Source organism: Aptenodytes patagonicus, chromosome W (genome assembly GCF_965638725.1).
Source record: "Aptenodytes patagonicus chromosome W, bAptPat1.pri.cur, whole genome shotgun sequence".
Lineage (NCBI taxonomy): Eukaryota > Metazoa > Chordata > Aves > Sphenisciformes > Spheniscidae > Aptenodytes > Aptenodytes patagonicus.
In genome coordinates, this window is record NC_134981.1 from 46,999,501 (window position 1) to 47,026,716 (window position 27,216).

Here is a 27,216-nt window from a genome sequence, read left to right on the forward strand (position 1 = left end):
TAGGGAGTCCTTCCATAAAAAATAATCTATTATGAATAGCTTTTTAAGTATTCAGTATTTTCTAATGCACAACACAGTGATGTACCTAGCAGAACCAAAAGGATTGTGTAGCTAAAGCACTCTGCTTAGCTTCTAAAGATTCAGGGTTATGTTTCTGTATGGAAATTGTTTACTTATCTCTATTTTATGGGGTTAAATCCTTTCACACCTATCAGATGTGTTCTAAAGATAAAATTCATTGTGAAAGTAGTTGTTCAGAGATCACAGTATCTCTAGAATTCTAATCTACAAAACCAATATGTGGAAATATTCCTAAACAAGATTAAAATATGCATTTCAGGAAGCCACTCTGAACTGTGAATACTTTGGAGGAAGATCCTAAGTTTTTTTTATATGGAGCATTAATAAGTGCTACCTATTGTCTTGAAAATAATGGAAAAGACTATGCAATTTATATAAAAAAGCTTTAAGGGCAAAACAATTGAAGACTAAGACATAAAGATGCATATGAAGATTTCCATGTTGGTGAGTGCTACAGTCTTCTAGCTGTCTCTGAAACCTCTCATTTCAAGGTTGGAAGGGTGATTCCTGAGGGACATGGTGACTTAAGGTAAATGAATTGTTAGTGAAAGCCCATGTCAGACACTTGGGATGGGATGGGGTGTTGGCTTCTCAAAGCCATACTGACTACAGCCATGCTATTGAACAAGGCAGTTCTTGTGACTAGGGACATTGCACGGCCCTTTGGTAAACAGCCATCACTCTTCCCTCTCTGCCCAGATATGAAATTGCCCTGCTCTCTAAACACTCCTTTTTTTTTCCTTCTTATAATTACAGGAGATAATTTCTTGGAGTAGGGTCATAAAGCCGCACTCATCTGTTTGAAAAGTGTAATTCCAGCTATGCCAGTTTGGATTTACATCCTTTGCTTGCCATCCTCTCACTGAATTTACAATGCTGCCAAATAGTGGTAGACAAGGCTTCCGGGATTTGAGCTTTATCCACCATGTGGATTGTGAATGACCCAGGTCAATGAAAGAATAGAAGTGGCAGAGTTCAGAGACAGCCATGCCTGACTACAGCAACAATTAAGCATCAAATGAGAAAGCAAAGACTGCTGCCAGAAACCCGCTATCTCTGCAACAACTGGTTGGGATATTGGGTAGTTTCCCCAGAAATATGAAATCTTAGGTATTGGAAATAATTGGTTATCCTAGGATGATAAGGAATGTTTGGTTTCCTAATTAAAGAAGTATTCCAATAATTAAAGACAGTCACACATCCACTGAGCAACCTCTTTGTCTTCAATTGTTCCTTAAAATACTTTTTTGTATTGTTATATTTTAATTGTTACTTAAAATACTTAAAATGCTTTTTGCCAAAAATATTGATTAAAAAAAATGACAAAAGAAAAGATGCTTTCTTCAAGAAGAGGCTTGTCTTTTTGCCTGCCGGTAGCAAATTTTAATGCTAGATAGCAATAACTTGCAGCTGAACTCATTGAACAGATTGGTACTGTTGACTGACTACTGGATATATTTTTCCTTAAGCAAAGTCAAGGGTGAACCCATTTATCAGGAACATTGGATTCCACTACTGTTGCAAGTGCAGTATATAAACAGGAGGTGTATTCTTGTTCTCTTTGACTCTGATTTTATTGAGGTCTTCAGCGATCTTGGTTTTAAATTTCACTGCTGTCCAGAGTCTCAGTGAAATCAATAATGAAATCCCTAGGGGACTTGGTTTAGTTTCTGTGGCATATCCCCTTTTTGGCAGATAAACCTATTTTAGTAGGCATTAAAAATATAATATATAAACTTTTATTGTTGTTTTGCTTTAGACTGATTTGCTTCAACTTTTTTTTCAAGATTACTTCTTGTAGTACTACTTTGTTCAGAAGAGATTTTTAGTGCTTTAGCAGTCATTCATAGAGCCCTGAAATTGTAAAACATGAAGAATTATGTGAAAAATACTGTTTCTGAAGGTAAAGAATGAAAGTTGAGGGTAGTAATTTGCCCCGACAATAACAGATGGGAGTGAAAGGCCAGCAGTTTGCTTCCGCTTGATAAATGGCTGTAGTTTCACAGCAAATTAGATGTTACATGAAGTTGGCAAATGGTGCAAGAAATCAATATTTAGTGTGAAAAGCTGATACAATTAGCGTGTTGATCAACAGAGTGTGTGAAAACATGATTTAATGCCTTGAATTTACTTCAGGAGATTTCAGTGAGAATGGGTCACAGAGCTGTGGAGTCCCCTATGATTGTTTGAGACGGAGGTAGTTCTTGCAGCAGCTCCCGGCACAGCTCAGTTCTGCAAGTATTAGAGATTAAAGTTTGAGGCAGAAGATATATCAATCCAGCTATGAATATTAGTGCAAACGGTTCGGCTTGCTTTCCCACACTGCTGTTCAAGAGACCTGAGCAAGGATTGGTGGACTGGGTTCATGTACAGTAACTGGAAGCTGAATCTTGCAGTTACTGTTCAGGCTACATCATCATCTTCTGTCTAGCCTTCTATTTTCAGGGCTCTGGTATTACCTGGAAGTATAAACCCAAATGAGATCTGACAGATAAGGACTTATCCAAGAACTAAAATGAAATTATATGCAACTAGTCTTATTTCATTAAATAAACGTGAGCTTAAAAATCCTAAAATACAGTATGCTGCAGGACATTGCCTCTCAGGACTTGTAGTTAATAAATTGTTGCAAGTCAGATGTGAGTAGGAAAAACATTTAACTATCACCGGGCTGCAGCTGAACTGTATGAAACTTGAATATGAATTCCATTTATGTAGGGAGAGGGATTTACACTTCCTGCAGAGTCACAACACAGTTCAGTGTTCCAGCGGATCAGATGCAAGAAAAATTAACCCAACCTTGCAGAGACAACACATAATTCTCTATAAAAAGCACGTTATATTAGATATGAATCTGAACACTGTGTTCAGAGCAAACAGGTTTAATTACAAGGAAAACAGTAACACTTTGCAGTCAGTGTCACTCTTCCAAATCTTTGTCACTGTCAGAGGGCTCAGCAATGTTAGTAGAGCTGACATTTTGTTCACAGCTGTCATGCCAACTCAGCATCCTAGCAGGTATGGATTTTATTTTCACCCAGAAATGTGTAAAGTACTCTGATATTCATACATATATATGAGTTCTTGCTGGAAAAAAATATTTTTCCTTCCTTGCACCCAGCTTAAATTTAAGAAGTCGTTGGGTTGAATTGAGCCCTGGAGGCAGTGAATCTATCTTCTCTGACGTAAATGAAGTTATGCCTGTGTTATACACTCCCCATCATGTCAGCTAGTTACAAGACTGACTGATTAGCCTTTGCACACCCTGGCATCACCTGCAGGACTTTCAGAGCGTGCCTGGAAGGGGCTTTCTGAAGTTCTGCTCTCATACTCCAGTGCCTGGACATTATGTAGCCATTTCTCCATCAAGTCTGCAAATCATTTTCTTCTCACTTACAGATAGAGAACTCCAAATTTTTACGACTTCAGAATTTGCTTTGGCAACTGTGTAAAACCCACTACCTTGCTTAATGCTGTAAACTTACCTATTTCTCCAGCTTGCAGTTTAGGTCAGCAGGAAACTAAAAGTGCTCTGGTGGCCCCGTCTCAATGGAGAAGGTGAAGAGGATGGAGTGCTCCATATAATTTATGCAAGATTTCTTCAGATAATTGATAATCTGCTGTAAAGGGGGATCTTGATCCTTTCTCCTTGCTCTGGAATCATTGTTGCAATGTAGCGCCTCCAGGTTGACAGTGAGGAGGTTTGAGGGCTGGTCACAATTACAGCTTTATTTAACAGTTTATGTCCATTGATCTTTGTGTTGAAAACAAGGAAAAATAGATTTATTCAGTTAGTATAAGAAATAGCAACCATCAGATGACCAGTCATCCAGAACTCCGAATACCCCTATGAACAACCATGCTGAACACAAGGTTAACACATCCTTTTTGGAGGCCAAATTTGAAATCCTCACTAGAAAAAGAAGGTGAATCAATGAGCAGTTTGAAGTTATTTAAAATGTAAGGGTTTGTGGTGGGTTGACCTTGGCTGGCCGCCAGGTGCCCACCAAGCTGCTCTATCACTCCCCTCCTCAGCGGGACGGGGGGAGAAAATAAGATGAAAAAAACACATGGGTCGAGATAAAGGCAGTTTAATAAAGAAAAGCAAAGGCCGCATGTGGAAGCAAAGGAAACAAAAAAAAAAGATTTATTCTCTACTTCCCATCAGCAGGCGATGTCCAGCCACTTCCTGGGAAGTAGGGCCTTGGTACACGTAGTGGTTGCTCCAGAAGACAAATGCCTTAATAACGAATGCCCCCCCTCCTCCTCCTTTCTCTTAGCTTTTATTGCAGAGCAGATGTCATATGGTATGGAATATCCCTTTGGTCAGTTGGGGTCAGCTGCCCTGGCTCTGCTCCCTCCCAACCTCTTGCCCACCCCCAGCCTACTGGCCTTTGGGGCAGGGGTGTTGGAGAGACAGCCTTGATGCTGCGGGAGCACTGCTCAGCAGTAGCCAAAACACTGGTGTGTTATCAACACCTTTCTAGCTATGAATGCAAAGCACAGCACTATGAGGGCTGCTATGGGGAAAGTTAACTCCATCCCAGCCAGACCCAATGCAGGGTTATTTCACTATTGTTTACTTTAAATGGATGATGTGCAAGGTATATGATAACCTTCCAATAACCTTCATCAGGCATGGTACATCTGAAACAGATGTAGTTCAGATGATTCTTGATCAGTTATTGCTTTCCAGCATAGTGGCTGACAAACCCCAGTACTGTCTTTCAAATTTTTAGCAGCTCAAAGACTGTGCTCCATCTGACATCTTGTTCAGTGATAAAGATCTCTGTTGTGTGCCTCTGGCTATTTATTACTTCCATTATTGCTAAAGATATTTTTTCTTTTACCGAAATAATTAAATGTAAAAGAGTGTCTGACTTGCGCACGCCTTGACCTTTAGTGCATGGATGCATAGAAACAGAGTGTAAAATCCCTCCTCTCTTCTTCTCCCACCTCTCCTCCAAGCCCCCTATATACTCACATATATGAAATCCTTAGCTGGTAATATTTTTCAGTCATCCAGCTCTTGCTTACCATGGATGTAAAGGCAGTGGAAACTAAAGCTTTTAAGATGTGACTATGTGTGGATACCAATAAACAGGGTATTGTCCTGAGTAGGAATTAAAATACACCAGGCCTTTCCTGCCATGTATACCCAGAAACATCGAGGAAAATGGTTGCACATTCCTGCTTCTCAAACACAACATTGCTCAGTTGGGAAAAATGTCTTCCTCAGCGATTGTATTTGTCTGTTAAAAATGTCTTCTCAGAGTTAAAGAAAGAACTCTAGGAATGGATGTTTTATGGTTCATTTAGGATTTTTCTCCCCTCAGTGTCCAGAAATTCTTCCACAAGACACAGGCAGTTAGGGGGCTCTGGGCATTGGAGCGATTTGCAAGTGCAGAGCGATGAACATTTCCAGCTGCAGAATTCACTGTCTATTCATAGCTTGTGGGAAGTTTCCTTATAAAGCCTTGCAAGCTGTGCCATCTGCTAATGCCACCCAGCAGGTGACTGGCATAACATGGCAGTCATGTCTTCTGAAAGAGAAATGATACTTTAAAGTTCTTTACAATGAAAAAGAAAAAATGCTTAAAGTTGCAAAAGGGTTGTGTTTGAATGTCAGCTCAGGTGCGAAACAGTCATCATCTTATTGGGGAATTTTTATGAGCAGGAAGAGTCATAGACATATTAGGGTCTCCCAGCCCTGCAAACGACAAATGCCGTAGCCCAGGCTTGCTTCCAATCACATGGACTGATCGGCAGCGAAAGTGAATTGACTTCAAGAGCACATCATATCTCAGCTCTCCATTCCTGCTCTCATAGCTTTAGGGTTTTTGTAAGCAAACATGATGCTTTGCTATGATTTTTGAAGGCAAAACATACAGCTGAATAATTCAGGCCCCATATGATTATTATTACATTTCAGAATTGGCCCCATCTATATTTTTGACTGCTAATTTATACTCCATAGCACCCTTTTGGCTTCACAAGGGTCCCACAAGTTATGAGGCCACAAACATGTTGCTTCCTTTTTTTTGTGTTAGCGATAAGCAATTAAGGATGTCCTGCCCTTGACACTATTCTTTCCCCAAGGTATTCTTCCATGCCAAAAAAACCCCACCTTTAAAAGCCAGGGTGGGAAAAAATACCAAGGTCCGAAAGACTACAGGGGACACAATACCCGCACAGGCCTGCGTGGATTTTGGATGAGCGGTGGGAGCCGGGCCCCCTGCTCATCGCTTAACAACAGGAGAGGAGCGGAGTCCATTGCTTGCATATAAATATGTAGGTGAGCTCTGTGATAGAGTGCAGGGATACCTTCCCCTACTCCAGCAGCCTCCTAGATGTCCTCTGCCTGCAGAAAAGCCTTGGGGTTTGGGTTTGTAAATGCCACCTTCCCCATCTCTGCTGCTTCCTTCTGTCTTGCTACGCTTGATTTTTACTTTGTTCAATCCATCTTTCACTTTCTCTCAGTGCTGTTTTCCTCTCTTCCCCCTTTTCTTTTTCCTAACTAGACACTTCCGAGATGCATTTTTTTAACGGCCTTAGATACTGTCTATGCTGTCTTTTCCAACCTCTATCTATTACTTTGCATGCTTACTGTAGGGAGAATGTGAGCACAAAAACATTTGTGACGAATCAGGGACTTTCAAAATTGACCAAACCTCCCTCTCCCCATTTTTTAATGATTTACACCTTAATTTTCATATTCCCATTCTGCTAAATGAGCTTTTTAACTTAATTTTGCTGTCTATGCTTTCTAATGACTTTCTAATTGCCAAAATCTGTAGAGGAAATTTTGTTCAATAAAGCTGATATTTGCTTGCTCAACACAAGAGGACATTTGCTAATAAGAGGTCATTTAAATAATCATCAACACAAAACCCAGAGTTTTATTTCCAGCATGAGTTTTTAAACTCCCGTCTCTAAAACTGTATGTGAAACTGATGCAAGGCATGTATTTTTGCATGCAAGCAGGTATTCATTCATTCAAATGCATACATTAATTGTTAGATACTTATTAGTTGGCCTTGGCACACATACACAAATGCTAATTCTAAAAGCAGAAATAAAGGAAGGTTCAGCAGACGTACACATGAACTCAAATACCAGTTTGAATCTCACTGGCATTTTGACCTTTACCACTCACCAGCTCAAATTCAGAGGCAGAAATGTGCAAAAATAAGAAGAGGGTGTTGGGGAAATTTTATGGTACCCTTGAGGAGAATTAAACACACGTTTGTGCTTAAATACATATATATATATATATATATAAAAAAAAAAGAACACTACATCGGGCAGGGTCCTACCACCATAAGCGGTTCTACAAGGAGTCTGCAAAGATGCGTCACGAGCTGATGCCTTATATCCACTTGCACCAGCACAATCCCGTGAGCGGTTGCATGGGGCACCTCAGCCCGGCCAGTGGGTCCATCCCCCGGCCCAGCTCTGCTGCCCAAAGGTGGCCCCTGAGCTTGGGCCCCTGAGGCTCCCATTCCAGGATGGCTACAAGACAATGCTGCAGCTCTTCCTTATCTCATCACCAAGGGAAACTTCACTCCCTTGCAGGGAGTCCTGCTGCCTCTGGCATCCCTGCTTCCAGCCAGTTTAACCCCTTCTGCAGTTGGGCCTTCTTGCCCTCCGTGCCAGATCATTCCTTGGTCACAAACTACCACTGCTGAGCAGTTACAATTTGAATTTCCCCTTCAAGGGGGAGGCTCTGTTTTCATTCAAAATATGAACAATAAGTGACACTACTGAAATCGGGCAATCATTTAAGCACCCAGAGAGTGAAGCTATTTCAGATTTATTTTGGATGAAAGCACAAAGTGTCACTAATCCCAACTGAAACACAGCAGACACAATTGCCATTCATTTGGAGAGATAAAATTGAAAATTTACCAATATTTTTCTACAAACCCAGGACAATTAATAATTCTACACTGAACTTTTGCAGCTGAGTCCAAATACTCACATCATAGTGCCTAACCCTTAATAAGCAGCAAAGAACTTCTAGAACAAACTTTAAATAAACTCTAAACTCGGCAAGTGAGCATCCCCAATCAAAATTGGGGCTGTTAACCAGGATCTCCACCAGGGGCTTTCAGCTGTCATCTGTGGGCTACTCCTGGGAAAGCTGAATAAGAAAAGCAAGGCCATAGTCAGACACACACACACATACATGTGACATTTCCCCAGGGAAATGCCCCTCCAGCACAAAGCAACAGCAAATGAAAGCAGGTCTGGCTCTGCACAGAATGGCCTGCAAGCCCATTTCCAGCTCAGTACCTATTATCCCACATCATTTCACCCTTACTTTCACAAAGGTCCTTGCTACACCTTCCCTTCTGATTTGCCTCACTGTTCAAAATGTCCGTGGAAAAAAATATGTGTGTGATGCCTTTCACTGTCCCTGGTAGCATGGAGATGAAAGATGTCCTTTCTCAGCAAGAACCCCTGCTGCTGCAATTTCAAACCAGTGGGGCAAAACAGAGGCTGACAAGCTTAAAACTCTTTCCCATAGTTCCAGTTCTTCTTTCAGAGTTGTGCTAACTGAAATGCTGCTTTTCTAGCTTTGTTACTGGGCTTGCATCCAATGTTTACATTGCATTACCAGTATCTGCTCTACATTGTTTCTGTCACAGTGTTTCAGATAGCATACGTTTTCATTTTATAGCTCTCCTGCTTCCCTTTAACTTATGACCTTTATTGAAAATGAACACATTTGTCTGCAGACTGTCAGGCAAAAGGGTTGAATCACAGGGGTTTGGCATCTGTGAAATGCTTTGCAATCCACTGCAGCTGTATCAGGAAAGCAGTGATGGAAAACCATAAACTGCCTGAGATTAGAAGTTTATTCTGGAGGACCCCAACTTTCCTTTGGAAAGCCAAGCACATTTCAAACCCTCACCAAAATAAAAACAAAGGCCTGTTGGGAATGGACATTTTGATGCTCCCCTAATGCATTTCATTATTGACTTTTCAGTCTTTTAAAAGCATTTCTGTCCTTCATACACTTACTGCTCATACAACTCACAGTCTTCCTTAGTGAATCCTAGGTGCTTGCACAAAATGTTTCAGAAGCCAAAAGGGGACTGGGTGAATTCCAGAACTCAGCAGTGTTTGGCAGCGGGGACCCGACAGCAGTGCCGGGACATCGCATGTTACAAAACAGAGGCAAAAAGCCATTTTGCTTTTATTTCAACAATTCACTAAAACCTAACCACTCATGTTCTTACATCTGCATTGTTTCCCAGCAACTTAAAGGATGCTCTCAGTTTAAGAAATGCATATTCAGCATGCATCTTGTGTTCAGAGCGGAGCAGGGTGAGCTCTGCACCAGTGCCCCTGACAAGGGGAAGGGTTTAGCATGCTTGCCAGGAGGAGGATGGGATAGGTATGAGACTGCTTGTGTATGTATGCCGTTGCTGCAGATATTCCCCTAACAAAAGTCTCTTCACATCCAGACTTGGAGCTAAGCAAGCCCTACCTGAGAGCACCATTTAGGAGACTGTGCAGTTTCCCAGGGTTTTAGGTGGAAGCCGACACTGGATTAAGTAATTTGTAGAGGGCAACCACAGGTAAAGCCAACCTTCTGCCTGCTGTCCCCCACCCCACTGGTAATGCTCTGGAAGTGTGCAGTGGCAAGGCCATGTGCAATTGCTTGCATTGGGGGCCACAGCTGGATATCTTCACTCCTCTGGGTGCAGCAGAACAGAAACCCCGTGGCAGCTTCCCCTAAATGGGCACAGCCTTCAGAGTGGCAAAGGGCTGAAACACGAAAAACGAGCAATGAGGTCAGTGGAACAGGCCTTCGCTTATTTACCTGGCTACTGAGCTGGTGCTTATGCTCTCCTGTTAGCTATTGACAATTCATACAAGTTCTAATGGCTTTGGCACCAGTCAGAAAAACGACAGCATCTTTACTGAACCTGAAGGCTTGGAGTTGGAGGGCTTTGAGATTCTGGGATAGGTATGTTTGGAACATGTTTCTGGAAAAAAAAAATTAAAAAAAAAATAATCAACAACCACAGTGAAGGAGTTGACAGTGGCATTTATGTGTGGTCCATACAACTGAGAGTTAAGGTTACGTCCCAGTAAAAAGTGCAATTCATGCTTACCAGAGTTTATTGGAGGCTCGAAGCAACACCATTTCATCAAGGTTAAGCTGGGGTGGGGAGAGGGAGGAGTGGGGGGGGCGGGGGGCGTCCTTGATAAGAGCTATACAAAATTTGGATGCCCATCATTAGGGCTATGAAAGGAAGAGGAAAAAATTGAAAATTAAGAGAGAACACTGCTCAACCATTTGTTGATCACACACCATTGTTCAGGCAACTCCATCTGGTATGAGATACCATGGAGGGCTACCATATGTAATGACGATTCCTATACTGGAGTATTCCCCCATTGCAGTGCATTTATTTTTATGGCTTCAATATGGCACCATGTTGAAACAAAAGAATTGAACTCAAAAATATACAGAGCCCTCAGCACTCTCCTAGCTGTTTATGTAAGTTCTCATTTGCCTCAGCAGGTTATCTCAGACAATGGTCTAATCTAAAAAAACCACCACCAAAAAACCCCCCACTAAAGCCCCATAATAGACAATTATGATCTAATCTGCCTTAAAGGGACATGTATTCTTACCTCTCAGATCCTGAGATGCAGCCTCGAGGAAGAAGGGCAGTCTGGTAGAGACCTAGACAAGTCACCTAGACTGGCCCATTTGCAAAGAAGGATTGAGATCTCTGAAGCAGACAGGATTTCTGAAATGTGTAAACTGCATGTTTATGTGGAAAATTCATCCTCAGAGCTCAGCTGTGCTATTAGGGCCAATGCTAGTCATCCATTAGAAAACCATGCAGGTTGTTTGAATTTCCCCTTCAGTCTTCAGAGAGAAGGTATTCTCCCTTCACCCTTTCTGCCAGAATCATCACATCACACCACATCATCTGCTTCCTCTGCAGATAGGTTATTCTGAATTTAATTTGTGTGGGAATGGCATTGATGGGGAGCGAGTGAGCACTGGTGTCCATCCAGGGTGGCGGGAAGGGCTGATGGGAACCCCTCTGTTGAGTAACTTGTTGCCTACAGCATACATCCCCATGGGCTGGTGTTGCACAAGCATACCCGGTAAGGAGAAGTGTGTCAGTAGGGATCCTTGGTTAAACAAGACTTGAAGCAGGGCTTTCTTTCCCTTGCTATTCATTTACATTTTGTTTTTCCACAAAATTAACTGCAACATAATCACCATAAAAAGTGGGCCCCATGATCATGCTGCTTGACTGGCCTGAAAAGATCAACTGTGTAAGTTAGAAACCTGTTCAGTCACTTCTCTAGAAAATGTTACTGACACCATCCCGGTCTCAATAATTCTACCATAAATGTCATCAATATTTGGCCAAGTAGGTGAGCAATGGGATTCTATGGCCTTGGGAACTAGGATGATGCATGTGGAAATCACCCTTTAAGCAACTATCACATGGTGTTTACTTCTTCTCTCTATTGGACTGATTCTGAATCATACTCTTTATTCATATCTGTTTTTAACTTGAAGCTTTAACTAATAAAATCGAGGATGAGCAGATACTTAGTTTTCTTCCAAACAGGATAAATATTTATTTCCAGAAGTCTTTAGATAGGACTTTGACCTACTTTCCAGAAACTAGAAGTGGGTAAAATCTAGCTACCCAACCACTTTTGTGCAACCTGGAAGTTTCTTCCTTTCTTCCTCTGACACGTCACAAAAATGTTCTGTCCAATGTGTAGGGATATGCTGTAAAAATCTGGTAGAGTTAATTTAAAGCAACCCCAGATCTTCTACACAAGTCTCAGATTCTCCCACTTCATCTGTAGTTTATTAAGTCTCAGTCTCTTGCCAGATTGTGAAATGCTGTTGCTGCTTTCTGCTCCCACACTGTGATACTTCATTTCTGTTTGATAAAAACTCTTCCCGTGGGAGACTGTCCTTCATTGCAGCTGAGCATCTGAGTATCAACCTGAGCAGTAAGCCTGTGTTGCTCTTACAAAATTGTCAACAGTTTTAATAAATGAGGATTTCTTTTGTTTCTCAAGCAGTTGACATAAGACCATGTTACAGATACCAGCAAGTAGAGACCCTTCTGAAGTTTTACATGGGATGGGAGCCCTCGTAGTAAATCACACCCTACCACTGCTGGGTCCCCACACTGTAAGATAAGCAGTAACACTTGTTGATGCCAAGGAGTCGAAGAGGGAGGCAGTCACACATGCAGCTCTAAACAGGCACGTGTACATGGTGCAGACTGCTACACTTGCCTCTGGAAATCAATCTCAAGTTGCATGAAACCATGCAACCACTGGAGCTGGGCATCTAGCCCACGGGAGCATAGGATGTAAGTAACCACCATCAGTGCTGGTCAGCGAGAGTTGCAACTCCATAGGTCAAATCATAGAATCATAGAATCATAGAATCATTAAGGTTGGAAAAGATCTCTAAGATCATCGAGTCCAACCGTTAACCTAGCACTGCAAGTCCGCCACTAAACCATGTCCCAAAGCACCACATCTACACGTCTTTTAAATACTTCCAGGGATGGGGACTCAACCACTTCCCTGGGCAGCCTGTTCCAATGCTTGACAACCATTTCAGTGAAGAAATTCTTCCTAATATCCAAACTAAACCTCCCCTGGCGCAACTTGAGGCCGTTTCCTCTCGTCCTATCGCTTGTTACTTGGGAGAAGAGACCGACACCCACCTCGCTACAACCTCCTTTCAGGTAGTTGTAGAGAGCGATGAGGTCTCCCCTCAGCCTCCTTTTCTCCAGGCTAAACAACCCCAGTTCCCTCAGCCGCTCCTCATAAGACTTGTTCTCCAGACCCTTCACCAGCTTCGTTGCTCTTCTCTGGACACGGTCCAGCACCTCGACGTCCTTCTTGTAGTGAGGGGCCCAAAACTGAACACAGTAGTCAAGGTGGGGCCTCACCAGGGCCGAGTACAAAGGGACAATCACTTCCCTACTCCTGCTGGCCACACTATTTCTGATACAGGCCAGGATGCCGTTGGCCTTCTTGGCCGCCTGGGCACGCTGCCGGCTCATGTTCAGCCGGCTGTCAACCAGCACCCCCAGGTCCTTTTCCGACAGGCAGCTTTCCAGCCACTCTTCCCCAAGCCTGTAGCGTTGCATGGGGTTGTTGTGACCTGAGTGCAGGACCCGGCACTTGGCCTTGTTGAATCTCATACAGTTGGCCTCGGCCCATCCATCCAGCCTGTCCAGGTCCCTCTGCAGAGCCTTCCTACCCTCGAGCAGATCAACACTCCCGCCCAACTTGGTGTCGTCTGCAAACTTACTGAGGGTGCACTCGATCCCCTCGTACAGATCATTGATAAAGATATTGAACAAGGCCGGCCCCAAAACTGAGCCCTGGGGAACACCGCTCGTGACCGGCCGCCAACTGGATTGAACTCCATTCACCACAACTCTCTGGGCCCGGCCGTCCAGCCAGTTTTTGACCCAGCGAACAGTACGCCCATCCAAGCCATGAGCCGCCAGCTTCTCTAGGAGAATGCTGTGGGAGACGGTGTCAAAGGCCTTGCTGAAGTCCAGGTAGACCACATCCACAGCCTTTCCCTCATCCACTAAGCTGGTCACCTTGTCATAGAAGGAGATCAGGTTAGTCAAGCAGGACTTGTCACCCATGCTGACTGGGCCTGATCACCTGATTGTCCTGTACGTGCCACGTGATGGCACTCAAGATGATCTGCTCCATAACCTTCCCCGGCACCGAGGTCAGACTGACAGGCCTGTAGTTCCCCGGATCCTCCTTCCGGCCCTTCTTGTAGATGGGCATCACATTTGCTAACCTCCAGTCAACTGGGACCTCCCCGGTTAGCCAGGACTGCTGACAAAGGATTGAAAGTGGCTTGGTGAGCACTTCCGCCAGCTCCCTCAGCGCCCTTGGGTGGACCCCATCTGGCCCCATAGACTTGTGTGTGTGTCTAAGTGGTGTAGCAGGTCGCTAACCATTTCCCCTTGGATTATGGGGGCTTCATTCTGCTCCCCGTCTCTGTCTTCCAGCTCAGGGGGCTGGGTACCCCAAGAAAAACTGGTCTTTCTATTAAAACTGAGGCAAAGAAGGCATTAAGCACCTCAGCCTTTTCCTCATCCTTTGTCACTATGTTTCCCCCCGCATCCAATAAAGGATGGAGATTCTCCTTAGCCCTCCTTTTGTTGCTAATGTATTTATAGAAACATTTTTTATTGTCTTTAACGGCAGTAGCCAGATTAAGTTCTAGTTGGGCTTTGGCCCTTCTAATTTTCTCCCTGCATAACCTCACGACATCCTTGTAGTCCTCCTGAGTTGCCTGCCCCTTCTTCCAAAGGTCATAAACTCTCCTTTTTTTCCTGAGTTCCAGCCAAAGCTCTCTGTTCAGCCAGGCTGGTCTTCTTCCCTGACGGCTTGTCTTTTGGCACATCCTCCCAGCTACACAGATGATACACAACTTGGAGCAGCTTCAGTAAAGTCCAAAGTTGATGCTTTGAGTCAGGTGGACACTATGCATCTTTGTCTAGCTTTGCATGTGGATAATTGCATTTCTTTTCTATCTGTGTTTAATGTGTTAATATCTAATCATATATGAGGCTTAGACTGGCCTGAAGAAAAGTGTGTGTTCTGTGTCACCAACTATTAAGCGAGAAATTTCTGTGGCAACTGAAGGGTGATAACTTCTTTTGTTTCCTTCCCAATGCTAAAGACTACGTTCAGTAAACTCTGCCTAATGTCTTCATTTGAGGGAAACCCGCAGAATAACTAAAATATCAGATCACAGGGCATGTTCTGAAGGAGTCTGTGGTGACAGCCATCTGGATGTTTTATTGAATGTAGTCTTATATATGCATTCCTGTTAGGCAAGGAAGCAGAGCTATTAAATTGAATTACAAAGGGTAATGCCAGAACTGAATGCTGCAGAGGGAGACTTGCCCTCCTCCCCTTTCATAATATACAGTCTGTCTCCTTCTTTCAAGTAAGTACAGCAAAAAGAATATGTGTTAAGAAAACTAGGTTTCTTAAATGAATTAGATTATTATCTACAAGTCTCTAGGCATTTTCATGCACAAGAGAGTAAACTACAACCCCATGTCTCATTTTACCTGAGAACATTCTTTTTTTCCTTCTCCTTCACTTTTTATCATGTGATTAAAAGCTCTTATGCTTCCTGCAGCCCGCTGCCTGGGGGAGGGCCTGCCGAGAGAAGGGCCTGGGGCAGCAGCGAGCCTGCCCTGAGGCCAGGGCAGTATGGGAAAGGCTGGCTACCCACCCTCCCAGACTGCCTCCATGCCACTCTTGTGTTTTCAGGAATGCAGAGCTCTTTTCACCATTGCCATTCTCGTTCTCATCTCTTTACAGGGGAATTTTTCGAAGTTGGCAAATAGGTGACTTGTTCTGTGTTCCTCGTACTTCCTTTTAAGTATAATTAATTATTTTAATTGACTAATGTTGCAGTTTGCTCGGAAGGGACAGCTCTTCTGGTTTTTGGACTAATTACCAGTCTGGATTTCTGAATGGCAATACAGCTGCTAATTAATCTTACTGCAGTTCTTACCGAAAGAGACGCTGATAAGAACTTGCTAATTACCATAAGAAAAAAAAAATCAAGAGTCCTGTTGTGTTTTTCTAGCATCCACTCCCAGTCAGATCACTATTAAATACAGAGAACAGACTAACTACTAAGTTTGAAAGCTAATGGACTGTGAGGCTGCTCCAAAATTGCCCAGACGTTATTCATTCAGGAGCTAGCTGTATTTTGTACGTCTGTTCAATCTTGTTGCCTAACATTGCTTGCTATAGTTTTTCTAAGCAGGAGAAAGATAAAGCAGGGCAGCATGGCAGGTGTTCGACCATCCCAATAGGGAATTTCTCACAGTGTCCCAGTGTTAATCAATATTAGTAGAAGGCTGAACAGGGAGTTTTGGCAGGGTGGGTCCCAGCTTTCACCTGGTTCGTTTGATGCGGCTGTGGACCTGTGGTCTGCGTGGGGTGGTGCCTGGCTTGAGAGCACTCCCACAGTGTGTGACGGGGAACATGTGTGCGCTGTGCAGGACGGTGCTGGTGGTGGTGGGGAGCGGGGACATCCCTGGGCTCCTTTGCTTGTCTCACAAATTGTGCTTGTTAGCCATGATGGGCAGCACCGGCATATGGCCCAAGTATTCACTTTGCTTCTTGCAAGGGAAATTTGCAGCCCATGCTGACTTTCCTCCTGCTGCGGCTAAGCCACCAATAGTTCCTGGAAAAGCTCATTTAAAACCACCTAGGCATGTTACAGGACTGTATAACCTCAGCTGTATCTGTGGTGTAGATACGTCCATCCAGGGCCAGATGCTCAGCTGGTGACGGTTACTCCAGTCCCTGATCCACACCAGCTCAGTAAGACCAAGGTGAGTAACAGGGACTCCTCCTGCCAGGGGGAAGGGACAAGCCCCAGCACTGTTGCCAGTTTGTTTTCATTACCTTGAATTTTCTGGAGTGGTGTTTCTGGCCCATAGGACCACATGCCATGGGTATTTCTGAAGACATGAGCCAGCACAGTAGTTGCTGTGGCTGGTGTGCACTGCCCTGGGTAACCAGAGGGTTGTCACACAGTGGAACGTATAACTAGCTCAGGGAAAGCACTGGTTTAAACCATGCTGGTTGAATTTAATGTCTTGTCTTTTTTTTTTTTTCTCTCTGTGCTTGCAGGTCAGAAGATTCTTCACCACAGAAGTGATGTCTTAGAAACTGTAGTCCTGATCAATCCCTCAGATGAAGCAGTTAGTACTGAGGTAAGTCAGTCAGAAATACTTCACTGGATGTGTCATAAAAGCTCCATTAAGTGGACAGGTTGAGAGCAGCTCCTAACTGTGGACGAAAGGACATGTTAGGAGCAAATATAATCAAAAACATCAGCCATCCCTTGATTTTCTTCCTGGTTTCCCAGGCTCCTGATAAAGCGTCAAAGGCATAGGACAGAAACACACCACTTATCCCAGCACTCATTTCCTCATAACACACCAAATTCCCTTCTTGATGAAGTGAAAGCAGCTGTGGTGAAACTGCATCTGCTTTTCTTCTGCTCCTCCATTGTTTGGTAGCTCTGGATGCCTAATTTACATACGAAAAAGTGCCTGAAAAGAAACCAGGTGCCCTGAGATAAATTTAGGTCTTCGAGAAGAATTACCATCTATGTGGTGGTGACTCTAGGTTGATCTATGTGATCTGTCCTTCAAAAAGCACGTGACATGATCAATGGACTCTGGAGAGTACTCCGGAAGAGGACTGTCAATTCCTCATGAACTCGCTAGAGTCGAGTCAAAGAACTGAGCATGTAACTCAAAGACAAAATTGACAAATTTAGCTAGTGAGACTGAAGGTTGTAAAAAATAGGGATAATTACATTGCTAGTCAGTGCTGGGAAGCACTGACATAGTACAAGTTCTTTTGGGAAATGAAGTGGCTCTGCTTGCAGTACTTTGTGAAAAATCTATTTTGTTAACAACCTTAAGTGATATTAAACACAAGCAGGAGGAAACACACCAAAACAAATGAAATTTCTGAAGTTTTAAAAGTTTAAAAAAGTAACCAACCTTAGTTAATTGCAGCTCATGCACTAAAAAATTATGTGTGAAAATCTCTTACATTGCGTTAGAGGTACTTGGTAAGGAACAGGGTGTCAGCTGGGTAGCAGCTCTTAGGGTTTAATACACTCAGGCTTTCAGAGTAAAAAGCTATAAAGGATGGGGGAGGGGAAGAGCTGAAGGAACTGCCAAAAGTAGGGAAATGCTGCTTCTGTCACTGTTGCTCGTCATTCCTTTGATGGATGACCACACGGAAGAACATGGTCTGAGGCCGATTAATGCCTTCTGACCCCTGGCTTTACTCCTTTGGCTCTGGAAGATGTTTGGCTAGGTTACTGTTAATTTCCTCTTGCTAGACTGTGAGAGGCAATCTTTTCTTTGCTTTCATCTTGCCAGACTGGTCACAGCCAGAAGTTAAAAACTGAGATTTACCTTGGCTGGCTAAGCAAGACTCTCACTGGACAAAAGCCAGAAAAAGATGATAAGAAAGAGGCAGAAGAATTAAACTGGAGGTTGGAATAGACATGCTTTGCTCTTTATGGCAAATAGAAAACTTAGTTCTACATATCAAGAGATTTCCAGGTTGCATCTGGGGAGACAGTGATATACCATGGAGCTCTGACTTTCACCAGAAGAGGAAATTGAATCTATCAGTTCAGGAAAAACAAAGGCAAAAGATATTAAAACAAATTCCTGCTAATCTGGTTGGTAATATCCATACTGGTGGTAGTCTGAGCATAGTTCTGCCCAAAGCTCCTATCGTGTTCTGTCCGCTGCCAAATACCTCCCAAAAGAGAGAAGCCCAAAGGGAGAGAGACCACAGCTGCCCAAAGAAAACAAGTTTCTGAAAACCCCATGAGCTTCCCTCTTAAGAAGATCCCACTCCATTGCTCTAACACTCCTGCGTCTGTACTGTAAGTCTTGGAAACTGTTGATCTGCTTATGCTCCTGTCTCAGTTCACACTCCGTCTTTAACTCTGTTTTGACTGAGGCTAAGTCTTGCTGTTCACTTTCTTCAAACAATTTGGGACTTCAACCAAGAGTAAAGCTGAACAGAATCATCACCCTGCAATATTTGTGTAGTGGTCTTGAAATCAGCAGACAAAATTCTGGTAGTCCCTCAGGAAGCCTTGATTATACCCAGACACAGAATTTATGTGTCTCTCGAAGTTCTTTCATGTGTATCATACATTATGCTCTGTAATCTGCAAGCATTTATTTACTTTTTTTTTCCTGCCATAGTTTTCTAGTTCTGCAGAACCTATTTCACCATCAATTAATAAAATAGGTTGAAGGGGAATTATGTGACAGTTGCATATCAGTGATTCACAAGTCAGGAAATAATTTTGCTGTTGGAAAACCTGGTGAGTTTATACATAAGTTGGCAGATTGCCAAGAACTGCTGCCAGCAATGAGAGAAAACATAGAAGAGGAAGCCAGTACTTTTATGGTTTTAATACAACTAAACCAGACAAGATTTCAGCCACACATCAGCCAGCCAGCTGCACTTATCTATATTTTTGTATGAAATAAAAATAAATACACTTGATCCAGCAAGGATATTGCTGAATTTATAATAATTTAGTGCAATTAGTGACAGACCAGCATTAGTCCTGCATTTAATTAAAGGAACTTTCTGCTGCTCAAAGTCAAGGCCACTTGTTTAATAAAATAACAATGAAGATGTGGTAGAGTTGGGATCTTCTTTCAGATAGATACTCTTCAGTGGCTTTTTTCTACTTGTACTGAAAACATGAGTTGTTCAGCAGAGATTTAGGTCAAGCCTTCCTGGCTCAGCCTCCCTGGCGTGAGCGGGAATTGTTTAGAACAATTGATTGCTTAACAATCAATATAAAAATTTGAAAGAATGGCTTGCTAGGACAGCTGAGGTGATTATGACATCTCCATGGAGATGGAGTTTGGATGCAATATCTACATGTGGAGTTGTTCCAGATGGACTCTGCTCATTTACTTTAATACATGGATAGCCTTATTACGGAATCACTATTCTGGTTTAACTTAATTCTCCCTGAACAGAGGAATTAGTGCACTTGAAATTCATACCTTACCTTAATTTGAATTGATTATTCAGTGTTAGACAAGACTTTTGAAATATTTGCTGTATTGGGTCTGGCTGGGATGGAGTTAACTTTCCCCATAGCAGCCCTCATAGTGCTGTGCTTTGCATTTGTAGCTAGAAAGGTGTTGATAACACACCAATGTTTTGGCTACTGCTGAGCAGTGCTCCCACAGCATCAAGGCTGTCTCTCCAACACCCCCGCCCCAAAGGCCAGTAGGCTGGGGGTGGGCAAGAGGTTGGGAGGGGACAGAGCCAGGGCAGCTGACCCCAACTGACCAAAGGGATATTTCATACCATATGACATCTGCTCTGCAATAAAAGCTAAGAGAAAGGAGGAGGAGGGGGGGCATTCATTATTAAGGTGCTTGTCTTCTGGAGCAACTGCTACGTGTACCAAGGCCCTACTTCCCAGGAAGTGGCTGGACATCGCCTGCTGATGGGAAGTAGAGAATAAATCCTTTTGTTTTCCTTTGCTTCCACATGCGGCCTTTGCTTTTCTTTATTAAACTGCCTTTATCTCGACCCATGTGTTTTTTTCATCTTATTTTCTCCCCCCGTCCCGCTGAGGAGGGGAGTGATAGAGCAGCTTGGTGGGCACCTGGCGGCCAGCCAAGGTCAACCCACCACATTTACAAAAAGTTTACTCAACAGTACAGAATCTTACAATGGTTTTGTTTAGTTTTGCTCTTCAATTTAAGTTGAATTCAGCCAACAGAAGTATACTGAATATATGGATTTTTCTTAGCATGCAAGTAAATCTCCCCCTGGGGGGGAAACAGGAATTATTACTAGCTGTAGTGAGGGTGAAGTAAAGTAACGTGGATCTAGTTTAAAATAGTTAACAGTTATTTCAAAATGCAGAAGTTTATTTCTCAGTAGCAAGCTCCTTTGAGCCATCAGGCATCTACATAATTTATTACTGTGTATTGAAAAAGGTCTTGGGCTGTCACACTTAAAAAAGGTATAGTGTCCGTAGTTAGTGACATCATGAGATGTAAATGGTGCATGTGACTGTATCTGAGTGCTTGGTTATGATTATGGTGAAACAGAAACAGCCTTTAACTTTGTAGATGATTCAAGTTACAACAGAATGACAGTCTAAATATGCCATTTTATGTGTGATTTGTGGTTGTTACTTTTTAGTGACATTTTTGCAACTGAATGGCAAGTAATGCTGTACACTGGGAAAAGAAGATCAGCCTTCCAAAAACAGTCTGACACATGTAGTTGTCCCTCATTAGCATGTGGGACACAGTTGGCCAAGGCTGTCCTGATACAGTGCTATTAAAATTCAACAAGTTATACAAGAAATATATTTGTTAATTGAAAATATTATTTTTTCATTCAAATTCTGTTCTCTTCTGCTCCTTGCTCTTTTTTCCCCCACGTCATTAGTTTGGTTTATTCATCAGACTTTCTCTTTAATCACTTCTTGTGCCTCCTTTTTTCCCTTTTGCTCCTTTCTTGTTGTCTTTTGTAAACAGCACTATAACTTGAAAATGTTTCAATAGTCCTGGGAGACTCTGGTGCAAAATATGTTTTAAATTAGACGAGGTAAACTGTATGTTCTCAGAGGAATGTACAAACACGTGGTAACTCCCATTATTAATGTGTTTCTCTCCTTCACTCTAGGTGCGCTTAATGATCACAGATGCTGCAAGACACAAGCTCCTTGTACTAACTGGACAGTGCTTTGAAAACACAGGAGAACTCATTCTTCAGTCAGGGACCTTCTCCTTCCAGAACTTCATTGAGATCTTCACGGATCAAGAGGTGTGTTCAGAAAAGTGTCTTCCATACATTGTCATGTGATGGCACAGGTTTTTAGAAGACTAAAAATGGCCCTCTGTGTTGTTAGAGTTAGCATTGGCTAACTAATGCTGACGCTCTTTACTCTTCATTATAGGCTTTCTTTCAAGACATTTATTTAATTTACTTCAGTTTTGATGTAAATTGCTTAACAAAGGAATTACATTTTAATTTGGGGAATTAAATTGTAACTTCGAGAAACAGAAAACCAAGGAACATTTTGACAATGGAAGGAAATAGCGTTGTGTTTAAAATATACAGCTTGTTTATCTAAGGTGCACATACAAAGCAGTCAAATTGAATTTGACACCAGGTTCTTGCCTGGTGGCAGCTAAATAATAGGTGACATTAAATAAGACAGAGGCTATCTGTTGGAATGGCTGTATTTTTTTGCACCACCTACCTGCTTGGCTTCTTTACTGTAGTGTTTAAAATTTTGCTAGTGAAATCTGTAAATCTTGTGATTTTTACATACCAAAAATATAAGTATGAAGTATACCAATATTTAATGCTGTTTCTTTTGTGACTTGTTATTTAGCTGTCTTGCTTAATGTACTGTGTCTGAAAGCTCTCATAGGGCAGGAATCCATAGTAAACAAGCTGTCACACTTAATTTGGCTGCTGTGTAAATATATATATTTAAATAAACTATATGGCTGCATCCCTAGGTATTTAGTTTCCAAAATTAATTAGGAGCATTTCAGTGGAGTGAGATTTGAAAATTCAGCACTGAAAAAGCAAAGTTTGCATGAGCTCCAGTGTGACCTTATTGTATCCATTTGATCCTTTTCTCAAAGCCTCTTTGTTCAACATATAGTTGTAGGGTTGGGGAAAGAACTGGATTCCTGCTCTCTGAAACATGCGTGACGCCTAAAAGTCACTGTCAGTTCGCAGTTACTTTTCTGTGAAATTGCAAACCCGAGCTCCTTGCATCACTGGCTAATTAGCGACACATAATTACTTTATGACTACATGCAAAACTAGGGGCAAATCCTACCATTACAGTTAGGAAGCCAAACCATTGGCTGGAAAGCGGAGCAGTGGTGGTTGGCTATGAGTTACAGCCGCCGAGGGATTGCCGCAGTGGTGGGCATGCAGGGCGTACTCCCATGGTCTCTGAGTAAAGCTCACTTGGCTTGTTTCTGCTGCTGGCAGCATGCTCACCAGCCAGCCAGCATGGCTGTTTTAAAGTGTTGGGTTCCAGCTTATTGTCTCTGAAACCTTGGGCTCTCACTGCTTCTAAAAGATTTCACAAAAGCAAAGAAAGATCATATTTGCCATACTGCAGTCTGTGTATGTGACATTTTTTAAAGGGTCCCATTAATGGGAAATTTTTAGGTGGTCTACAAATTGGAAAAAAGGTTAGAAAAAATTTCAATCTTTATTAATACTGATAGACCGTGGGCTGCCCAGTCCTCTGACTTTTGGAGGACCATGAGTGCAGGAACAGTGATTTTCCATTTGTGGACACTGAAATTGTAAAGGATCGGCTGTATGAGCTGAATGTTCATAAGTCCATGGGGCCTGATGGGATTCATCCCAGAGTACTGAAGGAGCTATTGGATGTTATGGTGTCGTGGTTTAATCTCAGTCAGCAATTAAGCACCACGCAGCCGCTCGCTCACTCCCCCCGCCCCCGGTGGGATGGGGGAGAGAATTGGAAGAGCACAAGTGAGAAAGACTCGTGGGTTGAGATAAAAACAGTTTAATAATTGAAATAAAATGATAATAATAATATGATAATAATAATAATAATACACAAAACAAGTGATGCACAGCACAATTGCTCACCACCCGCCGACCGATGCCCAGCCAGTTCCCGAGCAGCGGCCCCCCCGGCCAGCTTTTCCCAGTTTATGTACTGAGCATGACGTCACATGGTATGGAATGTCCCTTTGGCCAGTTTGGCTGTGCCCCCTCCCAGCTTCTTGTGCACCTCCAGCCTCCTCAGTCAGTAGAGCATGGGAAGCTGAAAAGTCCTTGGCTAGTGTAAGCATTACCTAGCAACAACTAAAACACCGGTGTGTTATCAACTTTGTTCTCATCCTAAATCCAAAACACTGTACCAGCTACTAGAAAGGAAATTAACTCTATCCCTGCCGAAACCAGGACAATATCCACCCCTTATTCTATACCATTTGCATCATGCTCAAGTCTCACATTTTCCAGTACATTTTCATTAATCACCACCCCCTTATATATATATATATACACACATACACAGATATCATTCCCTTCATCTGTGGGCCATCCCTCTAAAATGTTCGGTGAGTTCATTTAGTCCATGACTTCAGGCTCCATCTGTCATAATAATCTTTCAGGGCAGGAAAAATGGAGATGGTATGTGGTGTTGGATTGTTTCAGGTTGAAGTCAGTTCTGGTACCATCATCACTGTGCTTTGCTTGGTTTCACTGAAGTTATTCTTCATTAATCTGGGTGATTCTTATTATAATAACATTAGTATGGCATATAATATTATTAGTATTATTAGTATATCTGTGTATTATTAGTATAACTATTATAACTATAATTAGTACTTAACATCACATAATTCAGATCATTGGCTATTCTCACCCAAAATCAAATCCCCTTGAGGCACACATCGGACTTCCCCATCCTTCCGCATTATCCACCAAGTGCACCCAGGTCCTTGAGCAAAAGCAATCCCACGGATGGGTCTGCCTCTGCCCGAGGCAGGAACAACCCAGACTGTCTTCCCCAGCATATTTTTCATGTGCACTACAGGAACTTTATTCCCATCTACAGTACGTAAAAGTTCTGACTGGGCAGGGCCTGCTCGATTGGCAGATCCCCGAGTGTTGACTAACCAGGTGGCCTTTGCTAAATGCGTATCCCAATGTTTAAACGTCCCACCACCCATTGCTCTCAGCGTAGTCTTTAACAGTCCATTGTATCGTTCAATTTTCCCAGAAGCTGGTGCATGATAGGGGATGTGATACACCCACTCAATGCCGTGCTCTTTGGCCCAGGTGTCTATGAGGTTGTTTCGGAAATGAGTCCCATTGTCTGACTCAATTCTTTCTGGGGTGCCATGTCGCCATAGGACTTGCTTTTCAAGGCCCAGGATAGTGTTCCGGGCAGTGGCATGGGGCACGGGATATGTTTCCAGCCATCCGGTGGTTGCCTCCACCATTGTAAGCACATGGCGCTTGCCTTGGCGGGTTTGTGGGAGTGTGATATAATCAATCTGCCAGGCCTCCCCATATTTATATTTCAACCATCGTCCTCCATACCAAAAAGGCTTTAACCGTTTGGCTTGCTTGATTGCAGCACATGTTTCGCATTCATGGATAACCTGGGCTATAGTGTCCATGGTCAAGTCCACCCCTCGATCACGAGCCCATCTGTATGTTGCATCTCTTCCTTGGTGACCTGAGGTGTCATGGGCCCACCGAGCTAGAAATAATTCACCCTTATGTTGCCAGTCCAGATCCACCTGAGCCACTTCAATCTTAGCAGCTTGATCCACCTGCTGGTTGTTTTGATGTTCTTCAGTGGCCCGACTCTTGGGTACGTGAGCATCTACGTGACGGACTTTTACAACCAGGTTCTCTACCCGGGCAGCAATATCTTGCCACAATGCGGCAGCCCAGATGGGTTTGCCTCTGCGCTGCCAGTTGCTCTGCTTCCATTGCTGCAACCACCCCCACAGGGCATTTGCCACCATCCATGAGTCAGTATAGAGATAGAGCACTGGCCACTTTTCTCGATCAGCAATGTCTAAAGCCAGCTGGATGGCCTTTACTTCTGCAAATTGGCTAGATTCACCTTCTCCTTCAGCCGTTTCTACAACTTGTCGCATAGGACTCCATACAGCAGCTTTCCACCTCCGATGCTTTTCCCACAAGACGACAGGACCCATCAGTGAACAGGGCATATTGCTTCTCATTTTCTGGTAGTTCATTATACATTGGGGCCTCTTCAGCACGCGTTACCTCCTCCTCTGGCAATATTCCAAAATCTTTGCCCTCTGGCCAATCCATGATCACTTCCAGAATTCCTGGGCGACTGGGGTTTCCTATTCGAGCCCGTTGTGTGATCGGTGCGACCCACTTACTCCATGTAGCATCAGTTGCATGATGTGTACAGGGGACCCTCCCTTACTAAACGAGCTGACTTCCGCTTCCAAGATTTCTTCTTGTGTACAGGGGCGACTGATACTGGCACAGGCTCGTTCTTTGGTTCAGCCACAGGGCGTGTTGCTGGGGTTGGAGTGGCCGCAGTGCAAGTGCATGTCACCGGAGTCTGAGTGGTCGCAGGGCCTGTTGCCGGGGTTGGAGTGGCCGCAGTGCATGTCGCTGGGGTTGGAGTGGCCGCAGTGCATGTCGCCGGGGTTGGAGTGGCCGCAGTGCATGTCGCCGGGGTTGGAGTGGCCGCAGTGCAAGTGCATGTCACCGGAGTCTGAGTGGCCGCAGGGCCTGTTGCCGGGGTTGGAGTGGCCGCAGTGCAAGTGCATGTCACCGGAGTCTGAGTGGCCACAGGGCCTGTTGCTGGGGTTGGAGTGGCCGCAGTGCAAGTGCATGTCACCGGAGTCTGAGTGGCCACAGGGTCTGTCGCCGGGGTTGGAGTGGCCGCAGTGCATGTCGCTTTACTGTCAGAGCCAGAGACCTTCTCTTCCCTTTGAGGGTACTGAATGGTGTTGAACAGGGCTCGGTAGGCATGGGCCAGGCCCCAGCACGTTGCAATGAGTTGCATCTCTCTAGAGTTGCCAGGGTGACAGCATACTTTTTCCAAATATTCTACTAACTTTTCAGGATTCTGCACTTGCTCAGGGGTGAAGTTCCAAAACACTGGGGGTGCCCATTGGCCTAGGTACTTGCCCATCTTGTCCCACACACCCTGCCACTCATAATTATTCAGCCTTGGGGCAGATCTCTGGATGATATTCTTAAATTGCTTACCAACTTTAGACAAAACCGAAACAATATTCCCAAGAAGTATTAATAGAAGTATCTTAACTGCCCAAGGATGCTCAAAATACTGAAAAATTACTGTAATGAAGGAGGAAACATCATAGAAGAAGGTAGTGACACTGCCATTCTGTATTTCCTCCGTAAAAAAACTCTCAGAAAAGTTACTGCAATTGCTAGTTGTCTCCACGAAATGATCTCCGTGGTACAGTAACGGCTTCATTGCGAAGTTTACATACCACAGAAACGTCAAGGTCAATGTTCTAAAAACAAACCTCACAAGCGAGACATTACTATTCACTGCAGACCACAGCAAACTGCAAAACCCAACACCAATCTTTAACATGTACAGCAGGAAAAAGAGTGCGATGCAGATTATACAAATCAATATCGAGAACAGAGAAACCAACATTGTGACCCTCAACTATTAACAGATATAAGTTCCTTAATACACTCCGGTTAATCTGTTATTATCTCAAACCCTTCGTGCCCCACGTTGGGCGCCAAAAAGGACTGTCGTGGTTTAATCTCAGTCAGCAATTAAGCACCACGCAGCCGCTCGCTCACTCCCCCCGCCCCCGGTGGGATGGGGGAGAGAATTGGAAGAGCACAAGTTAGAAAGACTCGTGGGTTGAGATAAAAACAGTTTAATAATTGAAATAAAATGATAATAATAATATGATAATAATAATAATAATACACAAAACAAGTGATGCA

The 27,216-nt window shown here is 43.4% G+C and overlaps 1 protein-coding gene across 1 annotated transcript in view; it reads left to right on the forward strand.

The window, feature by feature from the left end:
- Positions 1 to 27,216, forward strand: part of LOC143171869 (microtubule-associated protein 1B-like) — a 130,353-nt gene that overhangs the window by 85,982 nt on the left and 17,155 nt on the right. Inside the window, exons 3-4 of the mRNA XM_076360987.1 lie at positions 16,804 to 16,886; positions 21,391 to 21,531. Coding sequence (XP_076217102.1) covers positions 16,804 to 16,886; positions 21,391 to 21,531 — 224 coding nt within the window. The remainder of the gene's footprint in view (positions 1 to 16,803; positions 16,887 to 21,390; positions 21,532 to 27,216) is intronic.